This window comes from Enhydra lutris, unplaced genomic scaffold, assembly GCF_002288905.1.
Source record: "Enhydra lutris kenyoni isolate GAN:26980312 unplaced genomic scaffold, ASM228890v2 scaffoldscaffold20, whole genome shotgun sequence".
Taxonomy (NCBI): domain Eukaryota; kingdom Metazoa; phylum Chordata; class Mammalia; order Carnivora; family Mustelidae; genus Enhydra; species Enhydra lutris.
In genome coordinates this window covers 251,907-278,355 of record NW_019154104.1, presented here as the reverse complement: position 1 = coordinate 278,355, position 26,449 = coordinate 251,907, and the positions used below count along the sequence as shown (strand labels likewise).

The window sequence follows — 26,449 nt, the reverse complement described above, 5'->3', positions numbered from 1 at the left end:
TGTATAGGCTGATAATTTCCAAATGTATATCTTTAGCTCTAATCTTTCTCCTGTGCTCCACACAATATGTTCAATTGCCTACTCAATATTTCTACTAGGATTTTTAATTAAGTATCTCAAACTTAACATGTCCAAAACAGAAGCCTGATTTCTGCTGCCCAATCTTTCTCACCTAAGTAATAACTACCCTTAGAATTGATCAAGTCAAAAACTTGGAGTTCATCTTGACTCCTCACTTTCTTTTATATTCTACTTTGAATTCACTAGTAAACCCCGTTGGCTTTAACTTCAGAATATATCCTGGATCTGATTATTTCTCATCATTTCCACTGCTACTACTCTGGTCCAAATCTCTTGCTGGACATTACATATCTTTCTAACTACTCTCCCTGCTTTTTCCTTTTTCTCTCCATATATATATATGCCATGCCAAACTGAAGCCAGAGTAAACATTTTTAAAAATTTAAGACATGTTATGTTTCATGTTATGCTTCCCTTCCTCAAACCTGACTATTTAGAATAAAATGGTCTTGTTTCTGTTGTCTCCCTAACCACACATCCTTTAACTTTGCTCCTTTCCCTCTATACTTCAGTTATAAACATGACAAGCATACCCCTTATCTCAGGATTTTTCTGTCTCTGTTGTTCCCTCTGCTTGGAACTCAGTTCCCCTTACATGGCACCACCCTCAATACCTTCAGACTTCCACTCTAATTTTATCTCTTCAGTGAGGCCTGATTACCCTTACATAAAATACTCTATCAGTCAGATCTGGAAAGGAAAACCAAATCCTCTAGGTATTTCAAATGAAGGGGAGTGGAAAAAAAGGATTGAATACAGGGAATTTGTTTCAAATGTTTTAGGAGGGCTGGAAAAACAAAAGGAAAAAGGTGTGTCTCCATAGATCAGTAACTACAGGAAGTCACCACTGTCCCTAAAGCTGCTGGGAGAAAGTGATGTTTACTGAGGATTGAAGAGCTTATACTACAGCTAACTTCTTCTTCTAAAATATTTTATTTATTTATTTGACAGAGGGAGAGATACAGTGAGAGAGGGAACACAAGCAGAGGGAGTGGGAGAGGGAGAGGGAGAAGCAGGCTTCCTGCTGAGCAGGGACCCTGATGCAGGGCTGGACCCCAGGACCCCAGGATCATGACCTGAGCCGAAGGCAGATGCTTAACGACTAAGCCACCCAGGTGCTCTTACTTCTAATTTATTTCCAACTTCTAATATTGTGTTAATGCATCCCAATGACAAAGCCTAACAGGACCACAGCTGGAAAGAGTCCAGGAAATTGGGTTTTCAGCCTTCTGGCTTTATTGTAAAGAGGAGAATATGAAAGGGGTGATGTAGGGTAGGTTTCAACAGGTAGTATTTGGCATATACCTCTTCTACTACTAGTCTTTATCATCTTATCCTTAATTTTTCTTCATACCACTTACGGGTATTTTTTGTTCACTATCTCCCCTATCCTGCCTCCATTAGAATATAAATTCTGTAGGAACAGGGAATTTGTTTGTCTTGTTTACTGCTGTATCCTGAGCAGTCAGAACAGTGCCTGGCATCAGTATGGTAGCATACTAAATGGGGAAGGGTGGTGGAAATGGTTTGCCCTGCAGAGCATATTTTATCACTGACTTTGCTTAGAATAGCCAGTGCATGGTGATGATAAAAAGCAGAATGACTTATAGTAAGTTTTACTATTATTTTTTAATTTTCTACACACAGTGGATCCTCTTATGTGAGGGTAAAGGGTTACAAAACCCTTTTCCATCTCTAAGGACAAATTTGAGCTTCGGTTCACTTTCTAGCTCTGTTCCCCGGAAATTTGATAAAGACGAAATGTCAGCTTGTTATTAGGCAGCATTTCCCATGGCAAAAATAATCTCTTATTGGTAACTTGCATATGGACTAGAAGGTACTATAAATGAACTATAGGGGCACCTGGGTGGCTCAGTCATTAAGCGTCTGCCTTTGGCTCAGGTCATGATCCTGGGATTCTGGGATCCAGCCCCAGATCCAGCAGGGTCCCTGCTCAGTGGGAAGCCTGCTTCTCTCTCTCCCACTCCCTCTGCTTCTGTTCCCTCTCTTGCTCTCTCTCTGTCAAATAACTAACTAACTAACTAACTAAGTAACTAAATAAAATCTTAAAAATAAATACATGAACTATGACTACCTAGTGGGAAGCCATATCTTTGGACTTTTGTCAATGTGGTGACACTTGTATCTGCACATTTCCCTTGTAGGGACCCTGGAAGCTGCCTAAGACTGTTAGAAGAAATATTGATTCTTATGTAGGACATGATTCTAAGATGATGGTTCCCCTAGTCTCCTAGTATAATTCTTGTTCCCTTGCACGTGAATGTCACTTGAAGAAAAAAGAAAATAACTCTTGGATGGCTGTGTAGACGATTAAGAGGATTAGTTCCACTGAAGATGAAAGTCTGATGCAGCCTTTCTGGACACTGAATTTCCAGTTCAAAACCCTTCTAAATAAACTGGTTCATGATAGAGTGTATTCACATCTTATAAAACTGATTTTAGTTAAGATAACCCCTCATGGACATTCCAGCATGTAATAGATGCTTAATAAATATTTATTGAACAAATGCATGAGGTTGGAAATGTATGCCACAATTATGTAATTATTGGATGGTATTACCTAAATGTTAACATACACAGTTTGTTGAAAGAAACAAATGTCTGCATTGACTATTCTGCATTAGTTATAGTTCACAACTGTACCTCCCAATTTTGAAATAATTCCCCCATCCCAAATAAACACATGTATTCACAAAATACTGGGCAGGTTTTAAAGACAGTATACACAGATATCTTGTATGGCATTCTTTGGGTTGCCTCAGGCCACTGTTCTGCTTATTGACATACCACGCTGGATTCAAAAGTGGACATATATAAAGCCACTCATACCAGGGGAAATCAGTTAGTACTTAAGGGGAGCTTGTGCTGTGACCAACTAAATTATAGACTTGCCACATTAACAGACAAGTGTTAATTTCTTTTGGCCTCTCTGAAAAGAAATAAATTTTCCCCATTATTTTCTATCAAAGATCTCAAGCCTTCAAAAGAGATACTATACTTCATTCATTTCTTTTATTCCCAGTTTCCAGTATAATTCCTGGCATAGAGATACCTAATAAACATTGGTTGACCTAAACTATATAATCAGAGAGTCATAATAACAGCTAATCTTGGATGGAACTAGGGAATGAGTGCTGAGCTATATGGAACCAGAGATTATGGATTTAGAAACATTATTTTAGATTGTGGATTTAGAGATTTAGAAACATTATTCCCTTGGAAAACCATGGTAAATATAGTAGGCCACAGAAAATAGCATCTGTGAAAGCCCATCCAAGGATAATCAAGCCTATGGAGGCAGGGAACTGGGACTACGAATTCTTCCTTAGATTCCATGATGTAAGTATCATCTCTAATCTTATCCCATCACTCTTCTTTACCACTAGCCAAAAGTTTTCATACAGAATGTATGATAGCTTTAAAAATATTACCAATGTAGTCTGGAGGATAAGTGAGACTATGGTCCAGCCTTACAAAAACATTAGGAAGAATACAAGAAATACAGCTTAAACAAAGTTGCCAAATAACTAGTTAGTTTTTCATGAATTTGCTCATTCTCTTTAGCTTTCGCAAACCCCCCATGAACTCACTTAAATGCACAAAGCATACAAATAAATCACAAATAAGAACAGTTCATTAAGTCAACCAGTTTATCAGATATTTCTTTCTGATGCCAAACATAATGTCAGTTGGCCCTAGGGATATTAAAATCTTCACTATGTAGATCGATTGAAAATAATGTTTTGGGTCAGTCAATAGTTTTAGAGAATGACCAGTGCACCCATACTAAGTCTAGAATACTGATTGATCTCTCCATTAGCAAAACAAATATTCTCTTCTTTTCTTTTGCTCTTTCTATTTTTTAAAATTTAATTTAATTTTTCCAAGATTCATTGTTTATGCACCATACCCAGTGCTCCATGAAATATGAGCCCTCCTTTATATCCACCACCACGCTCACCCCTCCCCCACCCTCTCCCCTCCAAAACCGTCAATTTGTTTCTCAGGATCCACAGCCTCTCATGCTTCTTCTCCCCTTCCGATTTACCCCAATTTTTTTGCCCTTTCTAAAAGAGCTATAAGGATAACAGAGACCTTTGAAAATGTTCATTTCCAAGACTTTAAGAAATTAAAAATAATGATAACAAATAAATGGTTTCAGAATAAAATTAGAGATTAAAAGAGAAAAAAAAAAAGAAATCCTGTTTATCTTTTTAAAAATAGTAAGGTCTAAAGGCCTAAAAAAAAAAAATCTCAATAGTTTCTGATTCTGCTCTTAGGCTTTGAATTACCAGCAGATCCATTTTTCAATATTCCCAGTCCGATTAGAACATCTGATTTCTTGTATAAGCAAAACATGGAACAGGAATTTTTCAAATTCAAATTGACTAACTCCCCATCCTAAATCAGGGTTGAAATGACATTTGACATATTGAGAAACATGCCACCAGAGATGCCATCCTTGTAGAAAAAGAGAAAAGATTATCAAATTCTTCCTGGTGACTAAGGATCACAAGGAACTTCCAGCAAGCTGAAGGGCTAACCATTGTGTCCCAATTCACTGATCCACACAGAGGCGGCCCATCATCTCAGCAGCAGGGTAGGTAGAATGCATTGTCCTAATAGACTGAGCACTCAATTTGCATAGTTGAAATCTATAGTTAGCAGTCAACATTCTTTGTTTATATGTACTGAGTGTGTGTAAAGATCATTGGTTATAATATTTTGTTCTAATAAATGGAAGGGAAGATTTCTTAATATGTAATTTCTAGTCTTCCTCCTTCTTATCTTCTGTACTTGAACTATCCTGAGGCCAGTATATTTATTTCCCTGTTACATGTATGTGGTAAAAATCTGTAATCCACAATGTTCTATTTATGACACAGAACAGAAGTCAAAAAGACTTTTTACCTGAAAGTTGAATTAGCAACTTACCCCCCCCTCCCACTTTTTTTTTCTTACCTCATTCCCTGTTGACATGACTGCAACAACTGGAAACTTATTAACTTCAACCTCTGTGACACCTACAGTTGCCAGAAGACCAATCTCTGAGGGGCCCATATGGGTTCCTTTGGCCAAAACGCACTCCCCTCTTTTAATGTCATGGCCAATGGGTCTGAAAGTCAAAGCAGAACCATAAGCAGTATGATAAGAATAATATCTTCTCAACTGACGTTAGTGTCAAAGAAGGAGGACACTTAAGAGGAGAAAAGAGTCAAGAGATGAGGCAGGAACAGAATAATAAAATAAAAAGCTTCTAAAAATTCTTTGCTGTTTTAATAAAAAATTTAAATCACAAAATAAAAGAAATAAGATTTCCATTTTTGCTAAGGAATATGTTATTTCACATTTGAAAACTATTTTACAAATTGCTTTATATTAAATTACAGTAAAAAATACCATATACAAACTTTCTTTGATATAAGGCAAGAATTTATATGAATATATCTAGTGGCATTAATGATAAGAGGCCCATAGCATGTTAGCTTTGGGGTGAGGAGAATAACACTAATGAGGTTACAGTCACAGGGATAATTTCTATTTGGACAATTTAGGCTGGCCCAGGTCTATGGCCACAGAGGTATACTCAGCTTGGCTTCTTGCCATAGGGATGTGAGAATTGTAGTTTTGTTATAAGGACATTTGAGCAAATGTAGTAATGATGGGATTAGGGCAAACACATTCCAATGTAAGAAAAATAATTTAAAGTTTATGCACTACTTATGGTAAGACAGTAGTCTCATTTTTGTATATAAGGAATAGCAGGTTATTCTACTACTATTGGTAGTCAGTAGAGGAGGGGCTATCAGCTAATTGCATAAAAACTCAAATCTGGGATTATCTGTGTTGATGCCAAATTCTGGATTATCTAGGGGTGTGGCTAGATTTCTGGATTATCTAGAAGCAGGATTAATTGCGGATTAAGTAGGATCATGACTTTACTCCTTCTTATGTTGCTTTTGACTATTTTATTTACCTTTACTATGTTTACAAAAAAGTAGGCAGAGTAGACATGAAATGTAGAATTAAGAAAATTCATTTTGCTACTTGTTAAATGTCCTGAACACTAATGGCTAAATGACTGAGCTGTGGGTTTACAACAGCCATGCTCTCCTGAGTTCATGATCATGTAGAAACAAAAGTTGGCTATACATTCTATACATTATGAATTTACCTGATATCTTGGCCTGGTCGAGCCTGCACCAGAATTCGTACTTCAAGTTCCTCGGTGCCCTATAATAAGAGCAAGTCATGTAATTTCGAACAGAATAATCTAACAGAATTTCTGATCAATACAATTTAGCTACTCAGATGCATTTATCATCAGATAGGTACAGAATATATATACAAATATAGAGAAACAGAACCATTTGCTACACATTTTGAACATGATAAATTTCTACCACAGGTACCTGAAAAACTAGGTTTGATGCCAATACATTCATTTATAAATAAATAAAACTTTTTTCATAATTTTCATGTTTTTAAAAATGTACCAATTCAAATACCAGATCTTACATTGTAAGATAGCATTCTCAAGGGAAAACAAAAGATCTATCCATATGGCTACCCTAACAGATACATCAAATGTGGATGGAGATAACCTGTCTCTTCTGTTCCCATGAATCATGCCAAGTTTCCCAAATATCTGCAGAAATTTCAGTGAAGGACTTACAGTTTTCCTGGTAGTAGATTTCTGTAAATTAATGGTGATCATTAATTTTACATTTATGGGCTGTGAATAATATTGTGACACTGGAACTGTGTCTTATCATCTGGCAGAGTCGGTGGATGCATGTGTTCTGGATTTCAATGCTTTGCTGGCTTTCCTAATGCCAATAAATCTGTTGGACAGTTTTAACAGCAGGCAGTGTGATATGTATGCCAAGATTTGAATTTTATAAGTCTTACATGTGGGAAAGTAATTAAAAAGAAAATCCCAGATCAAGAAAAGTGGCTGTCTCTCAGCATGCCAAATTTTACTATATAGCCAGCCAGCCCAGAAGAATATTGGTTATTTTAGCTTCGGCTTTTAAGATACAAAATATCTTAAACTACTTTAAAAAAACAAGTTAAGATAGCTAATCATTAAAATGTCAGTTGAAACTATTCTTTTATTGGTGGCTGACCCTCTGGTTCCAATAATTGCCACGAGTTTCAGTGAGATGAAGGCCCACTGAGACCAAGAAAATTCCCAGGATCCTTTTTGTAGGCTATAGAGGGGGCACCGACATAAATTTAATTTTTCCAGGGTGTCATTTGCTGGCAAAGATTTTTATGAATTATAGAAAACCAGAGTTGAAGGGCTATTTGGTTCAAATGCTTGGCTTAGTGTAATATTTAAGAACTTGCTCAAGTTTCTTTGTTAATTTCTTCTCTGTTAAATTCTCTTTCACATTTTATCAGAAGCTAGTCTTGAATAAATTTCTCAGCTATAAGGTATGTCAACAGTTATTATCTCTGCTGTTCTATTTAAGGTAGTTTCCTTCCTTGTTTGCATGTGAAATTTTGTGGGTCAACTGTGGTTCAAATTCTATTATAATTACAGTAATGATCATAAAAATATCTCCTGTAAAAAAAGATTTTCAAATATAAGGCAATTCCTATTTACTGAAGACCCATACACTACAATGTAAGATCCTAACATTACCAAACAAACAAAAAAATAAAACCCAAAAGCCCAACTGGATTAATCTTATAAACACTGCAGAAAATGGGCATAGTTTATAACCCGGCCATAGGAACAGAGCAGTAAAACCTGGTGATGACATACATCATCGGATTCCCTGATTAGTTCAGTATCTTCTACTTGTACTACTGCATCAGCACCGCAGGGGATTGGAGCACCTGTTGTAACCCGCATGACTTGTCCTGGCATTACTGTCTGAGTCGGCTGAAAATACAAGCATGTAAAAAAGAATTAATTTACTCTGCTGTGGCAAAGGAAAAGTCTGCAGGAGATTTAATATTTTTAGAAACAAACCATAAAAGGAAAATCTTTTATTCATTTTGGTCCAATGTAATAAAAACTACTCACAGACAGTTGTATTTACACCAAAGAGGCTTTTTTTTTTTTTAAGATTTTATTTATTTATTTGACAGAGAGAGAGATCACAAGTAGGCAGAGAGGCAGGCAGAGAGAGAGGGGGAAGCAGGCTCCCTGCTGAGCAGAGAGCCCGATGCGGGGCTCGATCCCAGGATCCTGGGATCATGACCTGAGCCAAAGGCAGAGGCTTTAACCCACTGAGCCACCCAGGCGCCCCTATACCAAAGAGGCTTTAACTCGATTTAAGGTAATGACCAGATGTCTTTCTTGGTCCCCTGTTTTCCTTTTGAAGAACTGTCACAATTGTCACTATTGTGTCTCACTCAAATAATGTGAATTTTCTTAATACTTGTATGTAAAGTGATTTGCGTGTCTTTAAGAAAAAAAAATGCCATCCAATGTGATTTTATGAAAGACAATTATGAAAAACTAGCACATTGGTCATTTACTTAAGTTTTGATGTTAGAGAAATGTAGTACTTTATTAACTAAACTTTTTTATTTAATAAAGGCAAGTCAGAAAAATAATTTTAATTATTTCACTTGAAAATCTTTCCAAAACATATTAGTTCACCTTTCAATAATTAAAGTCTAGAAAATGCAATGAAGTAATTAAAAAATGATTCCAGTGTCTGTAATGATTTCTGCTAAACATTATATCCAGATTTTCATTATCTGAGCTCTCATACAGATGGTACAGGAGACTGACCCCAGGCCCTGCCTTGCAAACTTCTCTCAGCATAGAGAAAAGCATATTTCTGTAAGACCTGTTTGATAGGTTTGATTTGGCCTCATAGGCCAATGATTTAGGTAAGAGTTGGGAAAAGGAATGTTTCAAATTTCTCCTAAAAGAGAATTCTGAGAGAATATTAATTTCCCAATTAAAAAAAGAGATCTTTCCAAAGATATCTTCTTAAGTATTTAAAAATCTTAGGTCACAACAATGTGAATATATTAACATTACTAAACTGTACATTAGAAATGGTTATGATTTATTTTATATTATTTTTTATTTTATTTTATATATATTTTATTTTTATATATCTATTTTATATATTTTCTACCACATTAAAAAAATTTAGGGAATGGTTAAGGAAAAATACCCCTCTATTAGAAGTACAAAGCAAAACAGGAAATTTATTTATCAGGGCAGCCTTAAAAATCTTTTTTCAATAACATTACTGCAAATAATATTACCAATAGCTAAAATTATCAAACCCTTCAATTTATACTAGGTACAGTGCTAAGTGTATTGTTACATTCTAGAATACAAGCCCTTACAAAGACCAGGATTTGTTTTTTTGTTTGCCTCTCCAGATAACATCTTCATTTTCTATTCTGTGCTGTGACCCAGAAGGCTGATCTCTATGGACTATTTCATCTAGGTTCCCGTTACTCTGGCTTCTGATTAGGTTCAGCTAATGGGAATGGTCAACAAGAGATTAGAGGTAAGAGAAAGGGAAAGGTAGGGTTTTATTCCACTTGCTCTTTCTCTGCTGGGCTGCGGTGTGGTGATGGCTATGTCATCTTTATTACTGAGGGCCACAGCTCCTATTGGGTGGTGCTGTCTCATAGCTATGAATCTCCCCAGGTCCAGGTAACACTCTTTACCTTTGTCCCATTAGACCTAGAGATAGCTGGTAGTGGAGAGTCATTGTTAGCACCTGGGTGCTAAACATTCCTTAGCTGGTTTCCCTTAACCCTATTTTTTGGGTATAGTCCCCTTAATCACCCCTTTCCAGAAATATTTATCACTTTATCATACCAAAGCTTAGAATGTGTCTAGCACAAAGTTGGTGATGAATAACTATTTCTAGAATGAATGCATGAACATGTATGACCTCAGTAGCTCACAACTACACGAAGTAATCCATCTTTCTTGGCTTAAAACTCCAGTGTTCTCCCTGCTTTTCTCCCATAGTTATTGGCAAAAGAAATTCTTGGGATCAGCTCTTGCATTGAGCTATGGATCTTATATTTCCTTATTCTGCTATTTGAATAAAAGATATTCAGGGTTTGGAATGGTTACATTTTTATGTAATTTTTCTACCAAGATGCTGCATAGGATTTCATATGAGAAGTTTAGAGCCCAATGCATTAAAAAAAAAAATTCAACTTAGATATTACTCATTGTCTGGGACATCCCTTAATCTACTGTACAGGGTCTTTTGCAGTGCAGTGATTTTTGATGAAAAGCGTTCGTTTAGATATAGATATCTATATCTATCTATATCTATATCTATCTATATCTATATCTATATATTTATTAGAGGTATTAATGCTAAAACTATCTTCAGAGCCTATGCAACAAAGATATTTGATATAGGCCTAAACAGGTCCTTCTTTTGCTGAAAGTGCCTTTTTGGCTAAGGCAGAAATTGAATCCTAAAGTGAGTTTCAGGGCAGCTGCTTCTTAAGCTGAAGTGTGTTAGTTTGGAGCCCTGCCTCAATTTAGTCAGGTTCAATGGATACGTTGTAAATTTACTCTAAGTTTTATTGTGGTTGTACCTGTAATTTTCTCTACTTCTTGGTTTAAACTAACTCTTATGAAGTGTTTTTGTGTAATTATTAAATAAAAAATGTGGCTCCTCTCTAAGATTAGTAAATCTAAGTGATAGGTGAAGACTTCCTACCAGCTCACTTATATGAGATCCAATGTAAAAGATATTATTGGATATATAAAAATATTTATAAACCTCAATTGAATGGAATCAGATGAAAAACTCTAGGAATATGTGAAGTAATTCCTTTAGATTATTAAGAGTAACAATTCTTTAAGAGTAACTCATTTTTAAAAATTTCTATTGATATTCCTTATAAGTTTTATATAAACTAAAATGGTTAAAATCTTGATTTTTCCTTAACAGAGGTGTTGAGGTTTTTTTTTTGAGATTTGCCCAGTGACAGCACTTTATAATCACTTAATATTTTCTTTGACAGTGTCCAATGCTAATCAATAGGACCAAAGTATAAATGATTTAAAGTCAAGTATTTGGTACACTAAGAAAGTATTTTGTATATCACTGTCTCAGTGTATGCAATGGCACCTAATTCTCAAGCATATGTACTTCCAATAAATGAGCAATCTGGCTAATGTAAGATCTCTGTGATTGCTATAAAGTCTGTATGATACCTTAGTTATAAAGGACATCACAGATAAATCAAGGAGAAACCCCATTTTCTTGTATAGTTTTCATCTTTTTTCCCCATAGACCTTACAAGAAATTAGCAACTTTTAAGTTTCATGACTTTTTTTGTGTTCCTAGTTCTCTAGTACAGTCAGAAATCTTAACTAGTAAATAAGGTTTAAGAAGACAACAAGGCACTTATTAATCTGTTACCTATCTATCTATCTATTTATACTAGGCTTTGACTACCATGAACTATTGGCAGTTCCCTAAACATTCTATGCAATTTTTAAAAATACCTGTGTCTTGATTTATACTGTTCTCTTGGCCTAGAATGTCGTTTTCTCATTTCTGTTTTTGTAAAATCCTCTCAGGTCCAGCTTCAATGGTATTTTCTTAATCCTCCTAGGATGAAATGCTCAACCTCCCTATTGTCTTCCACAGTACATGACTGATAGCATTAGTTTAACATTTAATATATTATACTTAGTTGTTATATTCTGTCACCTCCACTAGATGTAAACTCCTTAAGAGTAGAAATCATATCTTAATCTACTTTATACCCCTAGAACCCAACACAGTGCTTGGTACACACAGTAGGTATGTTTGATAACTGTTAGATAGACTCAACTGAAGATCAGAGACCTGAATAATTGGTACTTTGTAGCTTTGTAATACAAATGGATGCTTTAACATCCAACACTAAGTGAAGTATATATTGAGAAGTTGAGTAAATTATGAGGTCATAATACAAGACATTTATAAAAAAGGGACCTAGGCCTAGCTGTTCTTTTTGTCATGAGGATTAAAACCAGCCTGTGTACAACATCTAATCACTATAGTGCCAGGTTTGGCTTCAGAGATCTATACACAGACCTCTTCGATGCTTGGATGTAGGGATGAGGTAGCTGGGGTCACCACCATGGGCACCATTCTTCTATATACTTACTTAACTTTTCCATATTTTTAGCACATATGGGAGTACATACTAAGCCAAGGAAGAAAAGGCATGGGACATAGCTTTTGCTCAAACCTCCACATTCATTCATGTATTCCTTCATTCATTCATATCCTCCTTTATTTCTATATAATACTTATGAATACTCCCTAGTAGCAGAGGATAAAAAGTATCTTGGTCTTCTTCTTGTTCTATTTGATAAGGTAGGAGCTCTTTTAACCAACCTTCAAAATTCACTGGATTAACATATGTTCTCTATTTCCTCTTAAATATAATGATGCATACAGCACTGTTTATATAAATATAACATATATGTGTATATATATATATGTACTTAAGTTTGAAGCTGTTAGACTCTTTCAAAAAAAATTTTTTTTTTTTTTTTTTTTTTGACAGAGACAGCAAGAGAGGAACACAAGCAGGGGGAGTGGGAGACGGAGAAGCAGGCTTCCTGCTGAGCAGGGAGCCCGATGCAGGGCTCCATCCCAGGACTCTGGGATCATGACTTGAGCTGAAGACAGACGCTTAACTACTGAGCCACCCAGGTGCCCCAGTGAGGCTGTTAGACTCTTGTATAATTGTAAAGTAAGCCTTTTACAGTTCAATTGACTTTCTTCCCAAACTTGTTTGTGCCAGTTTGTAGCAGCAGTTGTCACTGAATTATGTAATTTAATTAAATATTACATAAATTAATGATATATGGTATATATGATATATAATATACAAAAGAGGTTTTTTTTCTATAAAAATTCGGTTAAACATTTGGAAAAACTCAATAAAAATTTTTTGCCAAAGAAACAGTCAAATTAGGTGTGGGTGAAGTAGTTGTAAAAAATTATAAAAATATAATAAAAATCTAGGAGGATTCTATACTTAGATACTTTGCAAATGTCCTTAAATTTGTTTCCACTCTAAAGACCAAAACTGGAAATCACATATGTGCTTTTGGGTGTGATTTATGTAAGAAAGACCAGATAGAAATTGAAATAGTAGATACTTATTAAAAAAAAAAAACATTAGCTTTCCATCAAATTATTGATAAATGTTCATTTAAATTAAACTTATCTTAACTTTAAAAATATAATTTTCCATGTTTCCAATTAAATGGCCAATTACTAGTCTCAAAAGTATCAAATAAGAGACCTTCTACTGTACTTCCATCAGTGCTTCATTTCTTAATAGAAATATATGTATATTCCTGTACACTGGCTAGCTCCCTAGTGAGAAAAGCTAATCTAAGTGATTAGCTAGAGAGGTTAAATAATTTGCTTCTAATTTTCCCTGTTTGTAACACAGGTTGGAGAAAAGTTTGAGGAGATGATCTAGAAACTATAGGTCTACTTAGAACATTAATGTTTATATAAGAAAGAATCATCTAATCATAGGACTGGAAAACGCTTGCAGGGTATCTGTGAGACACACCAAAAATACCATGCCATATATTAATAGATGCAGATTTCTTTCAGTTAAAAAATAATTCTTTCAGCCTTCTCATGGGAACCATCCTTTAATCTCTTTGATAACTTGTTTAATCCATCTCTAAAATTTCCATTACAATGATGGTAGAAACTTAGAATTTGATGCTGAAAGTCCATGAAATTGAAATCTTAAGGGTCTTTCAAGCCTGTGACTCTTACCTGCTCACCAGCTTGGGATTCCCCAATGATGAAACGATCTCCTGGGCCATCAGCAGCTGTGAGGCGAAAAGAACCAAGAACAAACATCAAAATGGACATATGGTACGGAATAAGGATCTAGTGTTGGAATTCTAAAATTTGACTCAAATGATCAGATAAAGTTTCAGGAAATGGAATACTTTTCTGAGCTCCTCAACCAGACAATGGTGTTGTAACAGCTGGTTTGATCTTTGTATCCACCATTCAGAAGTACCAGTAGAAGCGATTTAATCATGCTCTTTCTTGGTGTTACTGGAGATGGTCTTCCTGTTGCTCCACAATTTGATACTTGTACTTTTAATTCTTTTAAGGATTTTTTTATTTAAATAAGAGAGAAAGAGAGAGAGAGAGAGGGAGAGCAAGCATGTACGAATGCAGGGAGAGGCAGAGGATGAGAATTTTCAAGCAGACTCCCTGCTGAATGGGGAGATTGATCCCATGACCCATGAGATCATGATACATGAGATCACGATCTAAGCTGAAATCAAGGGTCAGAAGCTCAAATGACTGAGCCACCCAGGGGCCCCATATACTTGTACTTTTTAAATAGAACTATTTCTTCTAGCCCATCCTCCTAAATAAACACTATCTTTTCTATGGGCATATATGTGTGATGTATGTGTACACTCTCATGGATATACCTATATAGATTAATATTACTATTTATATTAATATTTCTCCATTTTCTATAAATTTCAAACTATTATCTTATTTATCACCCAATCTGATTTTCATAATAACCCAGTAAAGTAGAAAGAAAATATCTTTTTTTTTCATTTGACATTTGAAGGAAATGAAATCACAGAATGAAGGAACTTAGGTTGACAAGTTCTGATTAGTGGTAGACCTAGGACTAAAATACAGTCCCTTAATTCCCAATACAGTATTTTTTTTAAAATAATGGGCCAAAGTGTTATTTCTAAATCATAATATATAGGAACTCTGCCTTACAATTTCCATTGACTATTTATTTTTAAATGAGAAGAAACAGAATTGAGATGGAAAAACTTAACCAATATACAGTATAGCAATAGCTGCACCAAAAAACATTCCTGGAGAGAAATATATTCAAAAGGGTTTTCTTCATCTATGATGTAGATTTCAGATCCATACTACTGGCAAGGCAGTGCCTATTTAATGAGTTTTATGATCATGACCATTATTTCCATGTCATCTGTCTATGGCAAGGATTTGTGGACACATATACAGAAAAGTTAACAACTTTCTATATGAATATTTTAATTATATTTGCAACCATACTTCAAATAGTAAAAAGTATTTCTTTTAAAAAGGACATATGAAATTTATTTTTAATTTTTATTTATTTTAAAATTTATTTTGTTGAGAGAGTGAGTGAGCGAGCCAGCATGTGCATATGCATGGTTATCAGCAGAGGGAGGAGGTAGGTGGCAAGGAGCAGAGGGAGCAGAACAAGCAGACTTTGTACTGAGCTCCAAGACCAAGGCCGGGTTCAAGCCTTGGATCCTGAGATCATGACCTAAGCCAAAATCAAGAGTTGGATGCTCAACTGACTGAGCAGCCCAGGCTCCCCAAAATTCATTTTTTAAAAATGTGACCACAAAGTGGTGTTTTTTTAAAGGCTTATATATAATATTGTTTATAATGAGCCACTTTTTTTGCACAGACGGCTTTGGTTAACCTGATGTAGAAAAGAAAAAAATTTAACACTAAGTCTCTTCTATGTACTAGATGTTGTATCTTGTGCTTTATAGACATCATTTTAGTTATAAACTCTTAGCTTTCTTGTGTTTTTTGGAATCCTATTATATTTTCAGTGCTCACTTGAAAAACAAGAATAGTTTTCCTCCAATGTTATTCTTATTAGGCTGTTTTTGTGTTTTTAAAACATAAATTTTTTTTTTTAAAAGAGCAATTTAAAATAGACATAAAACGGACAGAATCATTGCTTCCACAATTATCAACATTTTATCTATCTTATTTCATCTATCCTTCTATTTATTTTTATAGTATCTTAAGTGAATTTTGATGTTCTTATTGTAGAAAATTAAAAAGTCAATTATCTTTCAGAATTCAAACACTAACTATATCTTGTGAATAAAGTAATTTTAAATTATTTTCTCTACGAGAGATATTACCAGCCAGCCACCTCTCATAGGCAACTTAGAGATTTCTCCTTTACTTCTTGCATGAGAGGAAATTAGCAGGGTTTTAAAGTAAAACAGAGCTGAATCTGAATCCTGGTTCTGCCTATTAGTAGCCTCAGAACCTTCAGCAAATTATTTTTTTTTCATTTTTTAAAAATTTAAATTCAATTTAGTTAACATACACTTATTATTCATTTCAGGGGTAGAATTTAGCGATTCATCAGTTGTATATAACACCCAATGCTCATTACCTCAAGTACCCTTCTTAATGCCCATTACCTAATTACCTCATCTGCCATCCACCTCTCCTCCAGCATCCCTTGGTTTGTTTCCTATAGTTTAGAGTCTCTTATGGTTTGCCTCCTTCTCTGTTTTCATCATATTTTATTTTCCTTTCCTTCTCCTATGTTCATCCCTTTTTTCTTAAAATCCACATATGAGTGAAATCATATGGTATTTGTCTTTTTCTGACTGATTTATTTCGCTGAGCATTATACTCTCTAGCTCCATCCATGTTCTTGAAAATGGCAAGATTTCATTGGTTTTGATAGCTGAGTAATATTCTACACCTTCTTTGTCCATTCATGGATGATGGACATCTGGGCTCTTTCTATATTCTGACTATTATGGACATTGCTGCTATAAGCATTAGGTTCACGTGCCCCTTTGAATCACTATTTTTCTATCCTTTGCATAAATACCTAGTAGTGCAATTGGCGGGTCATGGGGTAGCTCTATTTTTAACCTTTGAAGAACCTCCATACTGTTTTCCAGAGTGTTTGTACCAGCTTGCATTCCCATCAACAGTGTAAGAGGGTTCCTCCTTTCTCCACATCTTCGCCACCATCTGTTGTTTCCTGACTTGTTAATTTTAGTGATTCTGACTGGTGTAAAATGGTATCTCATTGTGCTTTTGACTTGTATTTCCCTGATGCCAAGTGATGTTGGGCATTTTTTTAATGTGTCTGTTGGCCATTTGGATGTTTTCTTTGGAGAAATGTCTGTTCATGTCTTCTGCCCATTTCTTGGTTGGATTTTTTTTTTGTTTTTTTTGGGTATTGAGTTTGGTAAGTTCTTTATAGATCTCGGATACTAGCCCTTTATCTGATATGTCATTTGCAACCATCTTCTCCCATTCCGTAGGTTGCTTTTTAGTTTTGTTGAGTGTTTCCTTTTCTTGCAAAAGCTTTTTATCCTGATGAAGTCCCAATAATTCATTTTTGCTTTTGTTTCCCTTGCCTCAGCAAATTATTAAGACTTTCTCTAAACTTCAGTTTTCTTGCTGATAAAAATTGGGATAATACTTTAAAAATAGTATCTTTTAGGGCGCCTGGGTGGCTCAGTTGGTTAAGCGACTGCCTTCAGCTCAGGTCATGATCCTGGAGTCCCGGGATCGAGTCCCGCATCAGGCTCCCAGCTCCACGGGGAGTCTGCTTCTCCCTCTGACCTTCTCCTCGCTCATGCTCTCTCTCACTGTCTCTCTCTCTCTCAAATAAATAAATAAAATAAAATAAAAAAATTAAAAAAAATAGTATCTTTTAAAGCTTTTTATTCCTCTCATTCATTCACTAAATTTCTATACAGTGTTCTAGGTCCTAGGTGTCATTCTAGGTGCCGAGACAGAGTGGAGTAAAACCAGCAGACATGGTTTCTGTTCTAATGTAGTGCCAACTTGCTGTGATGTTTTTCAAGCTCTGGAGCAAATATGGAGGTGGGTTTTAAAGTAAACTTGTAAACAGTTTTTGAAATAAGAATGAATAGAAATATATTTTATCACACATGGCAAGGATGAATATTGTTTCATGAAACTTATTTTTGTTTATACATGTGTGCATATGCACAATTTATATATTGTATATGTTACATATGTTATATGTGTGTATAGTGTATTTAATGTGTCTCTTGTGGGTGGGGTTAAAGCCACTGATGTGGTGGAAGAGATAGATATTAATCGAATAATTACATTAATGAATATATACATGCAAATAAAGAAAACCATTCTTTTGGAAGGAAATATAGTTTTATGAGAGCATACAGTGAAAGTGCCTGAAGTATACTGGAGGGTAAGGGAAAGCCATCTTGATAAAAGGATTTCTGGTTTGAATATGAAGGATGAATAAAAGGTAAGTAGGCAGAAGGGGTGTGTGAGTGTGTGAGAGAGAAAGAGGAGAGAGGGAGGGAGGGAGGGAGAGAGGAAGAAAGAGAAATATGAAATGGAAATGCTCCATCTAAAGGTCTTCACCTATGTGCAAAGGCCTCTGGTTCATATCCTCCTTATATCTTATGTCCCGGCCACTCTCAATTTCTAGAACTGTAGCTCTTTGAGAGTACCAAGATGACTCAGATTTCAGCTCCATAATATATGCTACTTCCATTGCTTGGAGTGTCCTTTTCTTATCTGTGCCTTCTGATTAAGGACTTCTTAGCTTTTAAGACTCAGCTCAAGTGTCACCTTTTCTTTGAAGTCTTATCTGACTCCTTTCCTCAAGAGTTAGCTACTTGCTCTTTTGCTTCCCTGGTGTATTTCCTAAGTAACTCTAATTATGGTTTTCTAATTATTTGCAATTATTTGCTTATTTGTCCCAGAAGAATCCATAGCACTTGCTGCACAACAGGTACTCAATAAAATTTCAGTATGTGAAGTATTAGAAATGTTCAATAAATGAATGAGTATGGTGTCTACAAATCTATTTAGAAGGATGCATGCATAAATGAATAATTTAATATTTTTTAACACAGAATACTGTATTTTGAATACCTCCCATTTCCTGCTGGTCTATGTATATAGTTTTCAAATGTGAGTCAGCATTGACCTTCTTTAGAATATTTAGAAAGACTGCTCTGGTTAATTTTATATAACTTGGATTATGTTGCTTTCTGTCTGCATGGTGCCTAGCTCATCATTGATTTTCAATAAATATTTGTTAAAAGAATAATGAAATGAATTTAGCATTTCCATAATACTTAGGTGGGAAGTTTGTCAACTGATTTATACATATTAGTATTGTGTTTTCTAAGTTTTCTTGAATAATTTAAAAAAGGAGAATGCTTTTATTTCTTCAGCTAGATTATGAGCTCCTCAGAGATAGGGATCACTCACTTTATTTCTTTTTTGAAACCCTCTGTTCTTCAACTTTCTTCCTGTCTCCTGTTCCCCCATACATGCAAATACATCTAGACTCAAAATGCCTTATATCAATATTGCACACAAATGCTCCAAATAAATGTCACTGAATAATAAGTGGCTGTAGATCATTTGGGGGCAAGCCTGCTATAATGTCAAGAAGGCCAATATCTGGGGCTCCTGGGTGGCTCAGTGGGTTAAAGCCTCTGCCTTCGGCTCAGGTCATGATCCCAGGGTCCTGGGATCAAGCCCCGCATTGGACTCTCTGCTCAGCGGGGAGCCTGCTTCCCTTCCTCTCTCTCTGCCTACCTCTCTGCCTACTTGTGATCTCTGTCTGTCAAATAAATAAATAAAGTCTTAAAAAAAAAAAAAAGAAGGCCAATATCTGAAGAAGTCCTTAAGTGATTCTAAGAAGCAGGGAAGATGCACTGACTGGAAAGAGAATATGTGCTCACTTACACTATGTTCTTCACCTTGCCTTGAAAATTTCTATCTGGGAAACATGTTTCTATACTGCTAGCTAAAGAAGGCTCAGTCAAACCACATTATAGAAGGCTCCTGGTAGCAAAAGAGAAGTTGTTTTTATCATTTCCTTTATAACAGTATTTCTCAACCCTTAAGGTGCATATAAATCACTTGGAGATCTTGTTAAAAGATCTGATCCAGTAGGTCTGGGAGAGAGCTTGAGGTTCTACATTTCTAACAAGCTGATGTTGATGGTGCTGGTTAATGAACTACCCTCTAAGGAGCAGAACACGCTAAGATTGTCTATTTTCAAATAGACAAATTCAGACTTAAAGAAAAATGAGTAAAAATTAGTGAACTACAACAGAAATCCTGATTTTACATTATCACCAAGGCTCATATTTTTTAAAAAGACAGAAAAACAATGATGTATCTAACTAGCTGATATTTATTTTAAAATATCTATTAAAGAGACAAGTAAAATAAAAGTTGCCATTTTCAAAATGAATTCTACAAACTTGGGTGGGAAGGAGCAGAAGTGGAGGTATGCTGCACATGAATCTAAAGCTTGGAAAGAAATAAACTAAGTAAGCCACAGTATGTCATTAGAAAACACAGACGGATTCCAGGGATTACTGAAGAGGCTTAGAACCCCCACTCCCCACATTTAGAAGTTTCTCTTAATGAGTTTTCTTTTCCTCTTTGTAATTGTAGAATTTAAATTGATGGGAGTGATAAAACCAATATAAACCAAATTGTATAATGCAGCAAGTGTATTCTATAGCTGGTTCATAATGCTTAATATGCTAGACCCTGAAGTTGTTCCCACTTCTACCTTCTTCTTCTTTTTTTTTTTAATGTCCAGGAAATGCTTTAGTCTTCTTTACCTGTTTATTTAAAGATTATATCATTTTTGAATGGATACCATTAGATAACTATTGTGGCAGTGTACAGAAATGATCTTCCCTGAGCCCTTTTCCATAGAACTATCCTTCATTTTCATTTTCTAGCCATATGGGAACTCCCTTTGAGCCTCTTGAAACATCTTGTAGCTATTATGATTTTCAATAATAAAGAGTTTCAACATTTCTATGGTAAGACTGAATAAACTGAGGCTATAGAGAAAACATAACTTTCAGAGGTCCTAGGAAATATCAGTGACAGAAGAATCAGGCAAAGGAATTAAAAACTGATTACAGAACAAAACTAAGACTAGATAATAGGCTGACAGGGTAATAGTATTTGTGTGTATACTGAAATTAAGATTATAGAAAGTGTTGGCTGGGGCAAGGGCAGGTGATAAGACTAGCACAGCAAGATTTATAGTTGCTGCAATTATATTGAGAAATTAAAACAGGTGAGTTTGGAATTTTAAATCTGTGACTTTTTCTTATGGAAAGCAGGAAGTTAAGAGTAGGACACGTGAGTGAGAAAGCATTTTATATTCTTTACCATCATCTTCCAGGAAAAAAATGCCCATTTATTGGTAATATTGGGGAAAGAGATAATATTTCCTTAAACACAGTATTTTAAGTTTTTTTGGAATTGACCAAAATTAATTAATTCGTGTATCTCTCTGCTCACTTGAGTAATATTCCCACATCATAAGGTCCTCTTCTTAATCCACAGTGAACTATAGTGGAAGGCAATAGGTTATCAAATGGAAAACCAGCTGTGGCCAGGGATTTGTGTGGAAGAAATAGAAACCCTAGGACATGGGTTTTGTGAAAGAACAAAAGCTCTAAATCAGAGGTGATACTGAATTTTAGTATGCAGTTTAACCCACTGGAAGGAAGTACAACAAAATGTTAATAGTGGTTAGGGAGTGATATAATGGGTAAATTTTAAATGTTCTTTTTGATTTTCTGTATTTTTCATAAGTACCTATTTCAATCAGAATGTAGAAAAGAAAAAAATTAAAATTTACTTTAACTCAGTGGCAAGGATTTGTCTTCTATCCTTCCAGAATTGTTACACATGGTTCTCAAAATAATTAGTGGCTTGTTCAGACTTTTCCCTCTTTCTAAATCATCCCTGTAAAACAGTTTTGTAGGCATAAGCCTTTTGAATTGAAAAGTTTCAAGAAAGCTGAATTTGGGATGTGAGGTACTTTTGCCCTTATTAACATCTACGAAGAAATTGTGAGATAATAGGCATCCACATTTGTAGGGGAAGGTGGAAATGCATCAAGATGGTTAGCTTAATCAGTGCAAAGAGATATAACTCTTCAAAAATATTAATAAAAATATTGTATTGATCTTAATTAAGGGGTAACATACTGCTTTCATTTTCTATCTTTCAAATTCATTCCATCCTTGGGAGAGGTCGATTGTTAAGACTTGAGCCTGTCACTTTCCCCAGCTGTCAGCACCCAAAATAAATGTCTCCTTATCTCTTAAAAAACAAAACAAAACAAACAAAACAAAACAAAACAAAACAAAACAAAAAAAACTCCTCCATCCTGAATGCAGTTTTAGGTTTATTAGGTTACAGGTCTTCCTATTATATTGTCATCACTTGATTTCTGCCTTCTTTAAACTCTATTTTTTCTTTCTTTCTTTTTAAAAAGCCATTCCTATTTCTTATTTGCTCAGTCATTTTTTACTGTCTTAATTTTTCTTCAACCCACATACCTTAAAGCAAGTGATCCTCCAACTGGTTTGGGGTTTTATGCCACATGTTTCTGAAGGATACTGGCTAATGCTTAGTGATCCAGAGCAAGTTAGGAACCTCTTTACACCTACAGGGTTAGCAATGCTCACAGATGCCACTGGTTATTACTGGAAGGCCTACGGCAAAGGCAGAGGAGAAGAAAAAAGGGAGAATAAAGGGAGTGGGGAGAAAGGAATGGGAGTAAAGGAAGACAGGGGTGGAGAGAAGAAGGTACACGAAGTAGTGGTAGAGAGCCACAACAATAGCCTCAAGGATATTCTTTACCAAACACTGCCTGAGGGTGTTCTAACACAGAAAAGACTGGGACCATGCGTTTGTTCACCAATAGCTTTTGCTGCCTTAATTATAATGTTGGTATGTATATACAGACACAGCAAATATTCCCATTTTTGAGATTTAACCATATCCACAATGGTTATCTGTTATGTATTATGTCTCTGTTACATATTCTGTATCTTGGAGGTAGCAACACTTCACAGAAAAGAAATACTGTGAATAAGTTACATGATAATCTGCTGAACGTTTTATATTGTGACATGTTAGATGTTTTTAATTGGTGTGTGTGTGTATGTGTGAAATAGCTGAAAACACCACTGTTTTAAAACAAAAGAATAAATAAGAGACCAGATGATAATTTTATATAAAATTTCTTTGGTAGATTCCATGGTAGCAGAAAGGCTCTTTTAAGGCTCTAGGCTAGTCACTCTTTTTTGGCAACTGGAAAAGCTATGACAATAGTTTCTTTTTACTGAGATGCTGCTATCTCATGTAAAAATCACAGGACAACATTCTGTTTGAGAATAATTCTGCCTCAATTTATTTTCTCACTTTCTCCTTCTTTATATTACCAAGAATGTAAAAAATAGACTTTCTTTTCCCTTTGGTAGTTCACTTGCTAAAGTTGTCTATTCTATTCTGGAATTAAGAATCTTTTTCATTTTATAGTAATTCTATATGGCTACCAATTATAAGTTCAAAACAGAACTCACATTTTAGTTGAAGAACAAGAAACAAGAGGAGCCAATGAGGCTATCAGGAGACTGAAATAATTTTCTTTCTGGACAATATTCATTAAAATAAGCACCATAGGTAGAATAAATTTGGAAGAAAAAAATCATAAGACCCACCAGGAATTTGTTACTCATGTTTTCAGAAATACTCGAATTTACTGAAATAAAGCTGAATGAGGTGCATCCAAGATAGTATCCCTGAGGAAGAATACACTAGTAGGAATTAATCTCTCCAACATTTTATTTACATAGAACAGGAGAGTAGCAATTCAGATAAATGTTAACCTCTTTTTCAGAGATGGTCTAAGGAAATGTGTTTATAATAATGATAGTGATAGTAATAGTTACCATTATCAAACATTTTATAAAACAATTATTGAGTGCTTGTTTTTGGTGCCAGATACTTTACTAAGGCTTTCTACGTTCTCAGTCAATCCTCATAACAAATTGTTGGGGTAAGTATCGTTATAATTATCATCATTTTACAAATGAGACAACTGAAGCTCAAAAAGTTTAAGTAATGTATACTTAATGCTCATAGTTATAAAGATCAAACTGGTACTGGGACCCAGATCACTCTTACTTTGTTTTCAAAACCCATAATCATAACCATAACATAACCATAACTCTTTGCTTATAGCCTCCAACACAAAAAGATACTGCTAAGAAATAGTGATGGAATATGGAGGAGACTAATGAATATATTTAATTATAAAAATGAAATTATTTTAATGGCTATGTAGAATAAAAACAACAAATAAGTAAGAGACTCCCTAAAGAACCATTAAAAAGGAACTGGCCTTAACAGCTCTGATAAGCTGGGAAATGATTTTAGATATTTAGATATTCAATGATATCAGGCCCAAGTTAATAATCAATAATAGTTTCTATATAATTCCATTGCATTTTCATTTTGGGTTCTTAAATTAGACTTTAAGCAGGTAATTGCTATTTAGTATCTGCTTTTAACCTTTATGCAATCTCAGGGAACTCCACAAAGGTATGAGCTGCTGGTACCGTTTGAGGTTTCAGAGCTTTGAAATTCAGCTCTTCCAGGGAATTAGAGGTTTTCCTTGTGCTTGCTTTTTATGTAGCCTTTATTAATGTTGAGTTTAAAACAGAAGAAAAGCCCACCCTAAATGATCCCTGTGTTGGGAATCTGCTCTTCTGTCTTGGACCACATAGATGTTTTCAACTAGAAAACATGGAAAACTTCCAGACCAAGACTGTCTGCTACCTGGTATGTGTAGAGGTTGAAAGAATAAATTATCATACAGTGTTTCTATCCATTTCTACATATTTATTTGTCAACAAACATTTTTCAAGTAACGACAGTACTTTCACTGAAAAGTTTTAGTACAGATTGTTATCTGTGAATAAAATTATCTTGAAAACCAAGCAGGAAAAAAATGTATAACTCATTGGGTGCCTAGGCTGAGCCAAAAATCTGAAGGAAAAAAAACACACACACACACAGTATGAGTGTGATGATCCTCAAAAAAATCCCAAGATATTTACCTCGAACAGCATAGCCATCTTTTACTGATGCTGGAAAAGGGGGTAGGTTGTCTTTTGCATATACATCTTGAGCAAGCACTCGCCCCATTCCATCTGAAAAAAGAGAAAATAAGAAAAACATTGATTCTGAGAGCAATGGGTTAAACAGGCAGTCATGAACAAGGTGGGTAAATGCCTGTCTGACAAGGCTAATATTCTGATTTCTATCCCAAGGAGTTGGAGACAGAAGGAAGAAATGTATCCTTATGTCTGAAATGAAAGATTAGATTCAGTCAATTAACAGTTATGTTCACAGAGATTATTTGAATATGAGTACACAGTCATCAAAGATGTGTTTAATTTGTTGTGTCCTTAATTCTTTAACAACCCAAATATGACTTTCTTTAAAAAGCCAATTCTTGAACATCTTCATATTTGTTGATCCAGTAATTTCATTTCTAGAAAGCTATCCTAAGAAAACAGATAAAACTTTATGCACATGTTTATTTTAGTTGTTTACATTAGTGGGAAAAGTAAAGAGATAAAAAGATCAATAATACAGAAATTTAAGTAGATAATGATCTATCTTTATGACAAGATATTCTGCAGGTTAAATTAATACTTATGAAGAATATTCATTGACCAGGAAAATTTTTATGACACATATTTAAAAAACATACATAACTGCACATGTAGTGTATAATTTTTACTATGTTAAGACAGATGTGTACATGTCAATAGAAAAAGATGAGAAGGGCATTCATGAAAATATAAAGCATTTGTTATTTTAGTGTGTTAGAATTATGTATGCTTTTTATTTATACTTTTCTGAAAATTTCCAAGTTTTTATAATGATAAAATATCATTTTATATTTAAAAAGGTTTGTTTTCTTAAGAAAAGTAAAGGAATTTTAGTCTTTGATTTTGGCTTTATTAGCCTAAAAAAATTAGTGATTACAAATAAGCAGAGGGCCAGTAATCTGTCTTGTGAAATGACTATTCAAACTACTCTGGATAATAATTGTTTTCAACTAGAGCTTAGGAGTTTGAACTAGTGCCAACAAGAATAAGAGTTTCAAGAGTCATGACCAATCCCTTAAATCTTTCAGTCAGAATGTGTCTTTATTATATTATTATTTATTTCAAAGGGGCAAAATAATAATAAATAGGAGATGGAGAAGGAAGAAGAGGGGAAGGAAAAAAAAATCGAGTTTGTCTCCAAAGACATTAAGTAATACAGGACTTGATTTACAGGAGATGTTCATATAATTAGAAAACTCCATTGTTTCCAGAGCTAGATGAGTGTCTTTTTTTGTTTGTTTTTGTTTTTGGCTTTGTCCTTCTTGCCTCTTAAGGCCTCTGATTTCCAGATCCAGGACCTAGAAGTAAGTGTAGAGAGATTTTTAATTTTGTACTCTGATCCACAGTGACAGTGATACTCTTTCCTTTTAGGGAGGTGATAGCTGAACTGGAAGGGAGAACTTCTTAGCAGATTCTAGCTTCAGATATTCCTAGAAGGTTATAGCTATTCTGGAGCTATCCTGGAGCTAAGACTGATATTTAGTAAGACCAAGGAAGTGGTGAAACCAGAGTCTAGTTTGGATTCACTTATATAATATTAACTGCCAATGAACCTGAAGCTCT

At 34.9% G+C, this 26,449-nt stretch overlaps 1 protein-coding gene across 1 annotated transcript in view; it reads right to left on the bottom strand.

Moving 5' to 3' along the window:
• Positions 1 to 26,449, bottom strand: part of LOC111148720 (gephyrin) — a 200,666-nt gene that overhangs the window by 61,145 nt on the left and 113,072 nt on the right. The window contains exons 6-10 of the mRNA XM_022505522.1: positions 24,827 to 24,919; positions 13,872 to 13,927; positions 7,877 to 7,996; positions 6,278 to 6,336; positions 5,065 to 5,218 (exon numbers count right to left, since the gene is read on the bottom strand). Coding sequence (XP_022361230.1) covers positions 5,065 to 5,218; positions 6,278 to 6,336; positions 7,877 to 7,996; positions 13,872 to 13,927; positions 24,827 to 24,919 — 482 coding nt within the window. The remainder of the gene's footprint in view (positions 1 to 5,064; positions 5,219 to 6,277; positions 6,337 to 7,876; positions 7,997 to 13,871; positions 13,928 to 24,826; positions 24,920 to 26,449) is intronic.